We start from the raw sequence: 8,414 nt of genomic DNA on the forward strand, positions 1-8,414 counted from the left end.
ATTCATTCTAATTTTCTGAAAGTGGGACAGAATGTTTGAAATCTTTTCCATTCCCAGCAGCAAAATTCCATCCTTAGATGGATGTTGGAGAAAGTCCTGTACTCCAGTGGCAACCCTGAGTTATACCGATACAATACTGTACTCCAGTGGCAATTTCTATAAGTATCACATGCTTATGTGTTTTTCTCCGTGCTGCATTCAATCTTCTTTCACCATCAATGATATAAAACGTTTATTGCAAATACATGCCCGCTGACTAATTGCAAGTACAAGTGAGAGTGAAAAATATAGATATCAGGAATTGCATTCCATGTTTCACTTTTACTACATTCTAAAGTTGGTGCTACATTGATTTGTAAGAGAGATTCCATTAGTGACAGGAGAGAAACAGAAATGAGGGGTGTAGCCAACTAAGCAAACAGAAGCCACATGTCGATCTGATAGCACTAGAGTAGACACATGTGATGTCACATGTCATTCCCTTGCTCTCCAGCTGTAATAGGAGGAACATAAAATCACTGGTCCCCTCAGATGCTTTCTTGTAATTACATCTACACATGTATATAAGTACCTACTACATTGTACATTGCAATGCCAGGGCTGCCTCCATCACAAACAGGATGGAATTTTGCTTGTTGGGATGGACAAAATTCTACCCTGTCCATCCTGCAAATCTGAGCTTTATGATATGATTATGAAATTGATGAAAATGTATTCTTGCTTAAAACTTAACAACATGAACGTCCCAACGAGTGGGATGGAAAAAGATCAATGCTGGAGACAGCCCTGCATAATGCATATGTAGTAATGTAAGACCTATCTTTACACCAAATTACATTTCTTTCTAGTCTTTATATTTGTGCTATCTGCTCATTAGTAACATTTCTTGGATAGATGTGTAATTACAAAAATGCTGTAAATATATAGGAAATAAATCATAGACAATGATAGAAATAATACAATTGATGTTCATTTCCTATTCACTTCATCATCCAGCATCACACAGTACTGATTGCAAAATCATACAGCCATGCTGCAAAGAGAGGAGATGGTGAATTGCCATTAAATTGCAGCCAGAAAGGGGATTGTATTCATAAATATCATTCCAATGAAAAGTTCAATCATTGCTTCTTTCATTCAATGAGTACTAGAAGTTGCATGACAAGCCATAATATCATCAACCTTGACACTGTAACTGGATGGCAGCAAACCAGTCGCAGGATTCTGAAAGAGGAACATGAAAAGTACCTTTACAACTGAAACAGGTTTGTAATGTTATAAAACTGGATGGGTTTTTTTTTTTCTTACAAGCTTCATGATGTTCTAGAAATAAAACAAAACAATAACTTTAATTAATACATGTAACATTGTGTATTAGGCATTGGATTTTGCAAGTTATCAAATCACGGGTCTGAAGGATTGATTGACTGCTGAGCTGCAATTTTGCATTACAGGATATGTTACATCTCTGGGTGTTAAATAAACTCTTCTCTGTACAAACATTTTAATCTCAATGCATTACACACACACATGCCCCTCCCATGCCTTATATGGGCATCACATGGGGGAGGGGAGGGGCGTGTCTAGGGCATGTGTGCAGGATACCTGTCTTGTAGTGGGAAGGATTCAATCATCAACAAGCAAATCAGAAACATGTTCACCAGGATATTTTATCCTCAATTATATGAGTCCAATCTTCCAGTGATGGTGAAAATTTCAACTGAACCATGATCACAGATTTGCATCTAGCCAGATTAATGATTTGTGACTTCTTTGACAAGAATCTCAAGGCTGCAAATTGTTCATCATCTTTATATAGTCATCAATAGTTTGCTAAGTAAAAAGCTAGAGGAGTACTAGCCTGCTACTTGTCGCTGACAGCATACATGCAATGTCATGCTGTTAATTATATTACTGGAAAAATCAGGTATCATCCGGTAATTGTCTTAGATCTAGAATCAAGCTTTGCCCATCAGGGGAAATTCATGTAATCTATTTTCATCGTACAGACAATCCCAAAATGTGAACGAATGAAATAAACCGCACGGATCGGTTATATGTCTATATAAGACTTAGTCAAGTTGCACACATTAGTGAGATGTCCTTTCTGGATCTGGATGATGACTATTTTGGTTAAAGTTGACATCATGTGATGGAGTGTGTGTGTGTTTTTTCCAGTCGACGTCCTACCTGGTGAATGAGGATAGTTTTGTGCACGAGGTGCTGGTAGTAGTCCAGACGGACCCCGGAGTTACTCCTGCTTCTCATCCTCCTCCTGATGCTCTCATGAGACGAGACAAGACGCCGAGGATGGTCGAAATACTGTCCTTACCAAGGACACTCCTTCCCGAACGAAAATAAAACCTGCGACGCCATCAATGCGAAATGAAGAGCGACGGCACGTATATCTAGTATGTTAAATTCACTTTCGGACATAAAATTCCCACATAAAGGAAATATATGCCTATTGTCCTCAATATAACAATACTTAGTCTATAATCAAAATTTTTATGAAGCATTATTCTGTAAAATCACGAAAATTGACTAGTTATTTCTACGTTGTGTATTTTGCTGCCCTGTTAGTACTGGGTGACCTTGTTTGACACAGGGACCGTACATTTTAGTTAAGATTGGTGGTGGTGTCTACAGTAAATGGAACTTTGCACATTCATAACTTTGCATAATCCATGGGTAGTTTTAATAACTTCAATAACATCGGTCCAGTATATGAATTTTATTTGACTGGTGTTTTCCTTTACAACACTGCCACCCCACAGTAGTGGTACATCCCTAATTTCCCGTGACGCCTTGCCGGAGTGACGTCACCACAGCCGTCCGGAGGTCAGACCGGGAGGACGAACGAGAAAACTCCAGAAATTGGTCTATATCGGGGAAAATATCAGGTTTGTGGCGTATATTAGCAGGCTGTGACATTTTGTTGTTGTTCAAGAGTGTGTAGAAGTTCATTTTGAACGCATATTTGGTTGAATTTGGGCGTGATGCTTCGTTATGTAAGTGACGCATTGCGACCTTTTCTGATGGGGGAGGGGGGCAGGGTTGGAAAGGTAGCAGAACACAGTTTTTCGCCTATGGGGAATTACATGGTTAAGGACCCCAAAGTGAGGTGGTTCGACGACTCAAAAAATATATCAGGGTGCAAAATTAATTAACAAGAATTCGATATGTTGGAGTTGAGAGTATAATCTACAACATATGTGAAAATGAGATGAAGTTTGCCTGCTCGTTTTCCCAGAAACTTGAGAAAGAACACTTTGAAATGATCCCCAGCGGAGGTCACCATACTGCAGCCGAGACACGGAAGTAGCGGGAACCGGATTCGTGCGCGAAATTCTACCCAGCCAAACAAACATCGTAACCCAACTCATACAGCCTCAAAACTTACGTATCCCTCTACTATTCACCACAGTTTCCGACTCGCTGACGTGCACAGAAAAATTCCTATGGCTTTTCAAGAACTGCGACGACCTATTTTGTGCCCGATCTACTTATGTCCACGGGGGTCGCCCATAAATACTGTGTTATGCGACCGTAAAGACACACCGTATATTTGAACGAAATGTTTTCTGTACCATGTACTGATGTAGGCTTCATCATGGGGACGTTTGTGTAAGTCTTGTGTTGAAATATTCAAAGTACATAGATGTAAATATACATCATATTTGAAAATATCTGAATTGTTTTTTTGTAGGCCTCATCATGGGGAAGCACTTTGGTGAGCTGTACAAGATGAGACACATCATCACGTACAGCATCTCACCGTTAGAGCAGCGAGCCTTCGCTGGCTACTTCAGCAAGGGGTTCCCCAACATGCTGAGGAGGGCCAAGAACAGAATTTTCAGAATCTTTCCTCGTAAGTACATGCATAACTCATAAGGGTGTATGACAGGCTTTTAGCCATCCGTGCATCATTGTGTCATTTGGACACGCTTTTTTAGAAATGATAAGAAATTGGACGCACTAGATGCCCCTAGGCTTGGGAGCAGATCCTCTGACAAGCATGAATTTCTTGAAAACTCTGCACCGTGGAAGGTGGATGCCTACAATAGTGGCGCCTATATCAGTTACTGCGACTCACCAAATAATTTGGACCCCCTATAATTAAAATCCTAGCTAATGATACATGCTGCATAGTGAATATTTGTGACAACTTATGCAGGGCTGCTCTTAGGATGGATTCCAGGCATTGGTAAAAAGAATGCATTTATCTTCAGGGCAATAGAATGTATTTATCGTTGTAAAAAGAAACAGCCATATTCATGTGTGTGAAAATACATTGTATTTTCTATTAATAGAACATCACAGACATTTTTAAAATAATTTCTTTTCTTTTCTTCAATTCTATCTTGCAGAGTTTGTGGTTGGATACATCATCTACAGCTGGGGTAACAGTGAGAATGCCCGGTCCATCAGAAAGGGTTTCGAAGGCACAACTGAATAAATCATCGCAGTGGCAACATCGTTCTTCATACCTGAGGCAACTTGATGTGTGGAGCGACCATCTGTGTTTGTGAACAGTAGACTGTGACCATGATGTTGTCAGCACTCCTGGATGTTTGCATACAGTATTCACTCTCAACCCATTCTATATCTCCTCTCAATGACAGTGTAAGAATATGACATAGGAAGACCAGATTCAACAACAGAATGCCACATCAAAAAGGTTTTGAGATTGTAAATGGTTCTAGAAGAAGGCTGCATTAAAGTTACTTCCAATGTTTGAAGCCATGAGTTGTATGTGTCTGTTGTCATGTGAATACATATACATGTAGGTTCATCAGGTTGATACATTGTGGGGAAATAACATTTCTTGAATCACAATCAAAATGCAGAGTCCTCCCCAGAGGATGGAATAACGGAAGCCCTCCACTATACTCCTAGCCCAGCTCCACTATACTACTTTTGAAATTTAGTGTGTTTCTTCCCTCTTTTTTTTGGTTAGTTTTGCTGATTAATGAAAATTCAGACTTTTGTGCCAAGTGGCATCACTTTTCCAGTCAGCATTGTCTGCAAAAACTTGTGAATGGGCGATGATCAAAACAAGAGTTGTTTTGACACTTCACAACAAAGGAATCACTATAATATACTAGAAAGGCCGACATTTGCTTAAGAGCAAATACAGCATATTTCAGCCATACCCCTTCCCACGCAACATTGGACTGTTCCAAATCACCCCTGCGCAAAAATGGAACATCCTCTTAACAGTACATTATCCCCCAAAGTGGACTGGTATTGTGAATTGATTCCAGGTAAAAACAGAGCTTGCTTCTATTTTTCAGAAAATGACAATAATCACACCTTCCATTCAGAAAATTTTCATCATGACTGAAAATTGTTGAATGACTTCATGTAAAATGTCATTAACAATTTTCAGTACGATAACTAGGTGTAAGTTTAAAAAAGTATAAGCTCCTTGTGATGTGGGTACATTTATTATTGCAGTGAACTTTTTTTATTCAAGTAGGGCATACGATTTAATAATTATCAAGCAGGTGCAGGTACTGTAGGAGCGTTTGTTTTCTTCAAGCTGTAAAACTGTTAAACTGTTTTACTTTGTATGCAATCAGCCATCGAGCCTATTCTTATTTTAGTTTAACAACTTCCTGCCAGACCCGGAAGATACGATTGAACCTTGTTCGAGGATTTATTTTCGTCTGTCTGGTCAGTCTGTTCATACCCTGGCGCTGAGAGTGTTTTATTGGGCTGAAACTCTGGCAGTTTAAAGTTACTTACAATTTAAATGTTCAAAGTTTATGCCAAACAACAACAGCACTAGGAAATGTGGCCACTATAGACAAGTGGTCACTATAGAGAAAATGCTGATCTATTGACTAGGAGCCATACGTTACACATGATTTCAGTACACTGATCATTAATCATATAAACATTGCACAGGTAAGCCAGTTGTTTAGATGTACAATTAAGTTCAAATAATTCTGAAGAGAAATATTGATGAGAAAATAATCATTCTCGCCACTGTCTAACTTATAATTACGTATCAAAACTAAACGCAGATTTTCTAACTAACGCACCTTTCGCCGACTTCATCATAGGACCGCCGGCTATCAATCAAACACGGCTGTTGATTAGACTTAGAGTTTCAAACAGTCATGTGCTGTGGGCCAGTTGACAGCGAACTTCATGCTACGTGATGTTTTACATTGCTTGGACCTTCTTTCCTACAGTGATGGCTTCTACAAAATATTTAGACTGTAACACTGAGTCCCACATGTTTTATAGAATAGAATTTGACGCCGAACAGCGTTTTTTGCTGGTATTTTTCTTGAAACATGTCCGTGGGAATATCAGCGAGGCGGCGACGTAGGGATATCAGACCGTCAACAAAAGTCGCACGGCGGCTAACGGCGCAGCGAAGATACTAGCGCTATAAATAAGCGCTTCAACTAAGGATGGCAACCCGTACAATATTTTTGTATACTGTTGAGCTAAGTAAAGTTTGTTGTTTATGAGGTTTTAGTTGTCTTTGAAGCTTTGACCCGAAATATTTTAAAGTCAAACTGCTGAAGAGAAGTAAGTGACTGCTACGATTATCGTAGATATGGCCCTAAAAAACTGATAAAAGAAGCCTTCTCAATAGTCTAAAATGCAAGAGCTTCCGGGGGGGCTTCGCCCACCTGGGTCCCCCCCACAGTGGCCCTGCCCCTGGACCCCGCCAGGGACATTCGGAATCTATTTGTGGCCTGAGGTAAGACTGCTACGATTATCGTAGATATGGCCCTATGGTAGAGTCTTCAAGTTAACGTATTGTGTGGTCACGCTTATGAATATTAATTTGCCTTCGCTTTCCTCTTCGCTGATTGGCTGAACCATTAATTGAATTAACTCTTCCTGCCGGCTAGACGCAGGTGCAGATGTCGGCTCTGTGGGGTGAACGTCCGAAAGGTCACGGCATGGAGAACGAAAGAAAACCAATTTCCCCTAAAAAAGTGCTGTAATTAAGCCTTTTACAGTACTTTATGCCAAAAATTTTACTTGGATCATTTTACCAACTATATTATGCCTATCTATACCAAATGTTACTCATACCAGGGTACAGGGGTGCAAAATATACCGTTATAAGACCGTCAACAACAGTCGCACGGAGCTAACAGCGCAGCGAAAATACCATCGCTAGCGTTTCAACTTCGGATAACAAGTTATAAGTACTGTTGAACTCAGTAACGTTAAAGTTTGTTTTTAGTTGCCTTTGACGGTTTGACCTGAAACAGTGTTACGCTAAACTCCTGAAGAGAAGTTAAGTGACTGCTGCGATTATCATAGATATGCCCCTAAGAACTGATACAATATAAAGCCTTCTGAATAGTCTAAAATGCGAGAGCCTTAGGCGGGCTTCGCTCCCCCTGGCGGGAACACTGCTATATACGGGATCATGAGGCCCCGCTTATGAATATTAATTAGCCTTTGGCCTCCTCTTCGCTGATTGGCTAGGTCTTTGATTCAATTAACTCTCCGGCTGATGCGCACAGGTGTGGCTCTGTGCGGGGTCACGGAAGGTCACGTCAGGAGGCCAAAAGAAAACAAATTTCCCCTCAGAAAAGTGCCAAAATTAATCATTTTAAAGTTGTTTATGTCAATAATTTTACTTGAATCTTGTTACCAAGTATCTAATGCCTATCTATACCAAATTTCAGGTCATTTAATTGTAATACCAGGGTACAGGAGCCAAAAGTGTCCTTTTTTGGTCAAAAATTGGCCAAAAATAGCAAAAATAAGCATTTTGTTGCACTGTACACCAAAAGTGTTATTGAATTTATATGAAGGGATTATCAAGGCACATCTGTGTCAAATTTCAGCTCATTCGGTTGCAATACCAAGGTACAGGAGCCAAAAGTGTCCTTTTTTGGTCAAAAATTGGTCAAAAAATCGCAAAAATAAGCATTTTGTTGTACTGTACACCAAAACTGTTATTGAATTTATATGGGGGCATTATCAAGGCACATCTCTGTCAAATTTCAGCTCATTTGGTTGTAATACCAGGGTACAGGGGCCAAAAGTGTCCTTTTTTGGTCAAAAATTGGTCAAAAAATCGCAAAAATAAGCATTTTGTTGTACTGTACACCAAAAGTGTTATTGAATTTATATGGGGGCATTATCAAGGCACATCTCTGTCAAATTTCAGCTCATTTGGTTGTAATACCAGGGTACAGGGGCCAAAATATACAGTTTTGGTCTAAAATTGACCAAAAAATCTCAATAAAATCATTTTAGAGGCAGATATGAAAAAAATGAGAAAAAAGGATCAAGGTATTGGCCCATTCTACCCCTGTGCCAAATTTCAGGTCATTCGGTCCCGGAACGGCGGAGATGAATCACTTTAAAGATTTGACAGGAGAAAGAAAGAAGAAGAAGAAGAAGAAAGAAGAAACATTACGAAT

General features: G+C 39.7%; 2 protein-coding genes across 2 annotated transcripts in view; one reads left to right on the top strand and one right to left on the bottom strand.

Annotated features, from left to right (window-relative positions):
- Window positions 1-2,406, bottom strand: part of LOC118419364 (phosphorylase b kinase regulatory subunit alpha, liver isoform-like) — a 56,098-nt gene extending 53,692 nt beyond the window's left edge. The window contains exons 1-2 of the mRNA XM_035825726.1: window positions 2,191-2,406; window positions 1,191-1,224 (exon numbers count right to left, since the gene is read on the bottom strand). Coding sequence (XP_035681619.1) covers window positions 1,191-1,224; window positions 2,191-2,268 — 112 coding nt within the window. The 5' untranslated portion in view covers window positions 2,269-2,406. The remainder of the gene's footprint in view (window positions 1-1,190; window positions 1,225-2,190) is intronic.
- Window positions 2,407-3,709: 1,303 nt separating this feature from the next.
- LOC118418941 (cytochrome b-c1 complex subunit 8-like) lies at window positions 3,710-4,746 on the top strand. The gene is made up of 2 exons (XM_035825084.1): window positions 3,710-3,871; window positions 4,371-4,746. The coding sequence occupies exons 1-2, from the start codon at window positions 3,718-3,720 to the stop codon at window positions 4,457-4,459; spliced, it is 243 nt and encodes an 80-aa protein (XP_035680977.1). The 5' UTR covers window positions 3,710-3,717; the 3' UTR covers window positions 4,460-4,746.
- The last annotated feature ends 3,668 nt before the right edge of the window (window positions 4,747-8,414 follow it).

This window comes from Branchiostoma floridae, chromosome 7 (assembly GCF_000003815.2).
Source record: "Branchiostoma floridae strain S238N-H82 chromosome 7, Bfl_VNyyK, whole genome shotgun sequence".
Taxonomy (NCBI): domain Eukaryota; kingdom Metazoa; phylum Chordata; class Leptocardii; order Amphioxiformes; family Branchiostomatidae; genus Branchiostoma; species Branchiostoma floridae.

Coding starts and splice junctions, on each gene's coding strand:
- LOC118418941 (XM_035825084.1), top strand. CDS start 3,718: ATGGGGAAGCACTTTGGTGAGCTGTACAAGATGAGACACATCATCACG. Junction 3,872..4,370: donor AATTTTCAGAATCTTTCCTC/GTAAGTACATGC, acceptor TCTATCTTGCAG/AGTTTGTGGTTGGATACATC.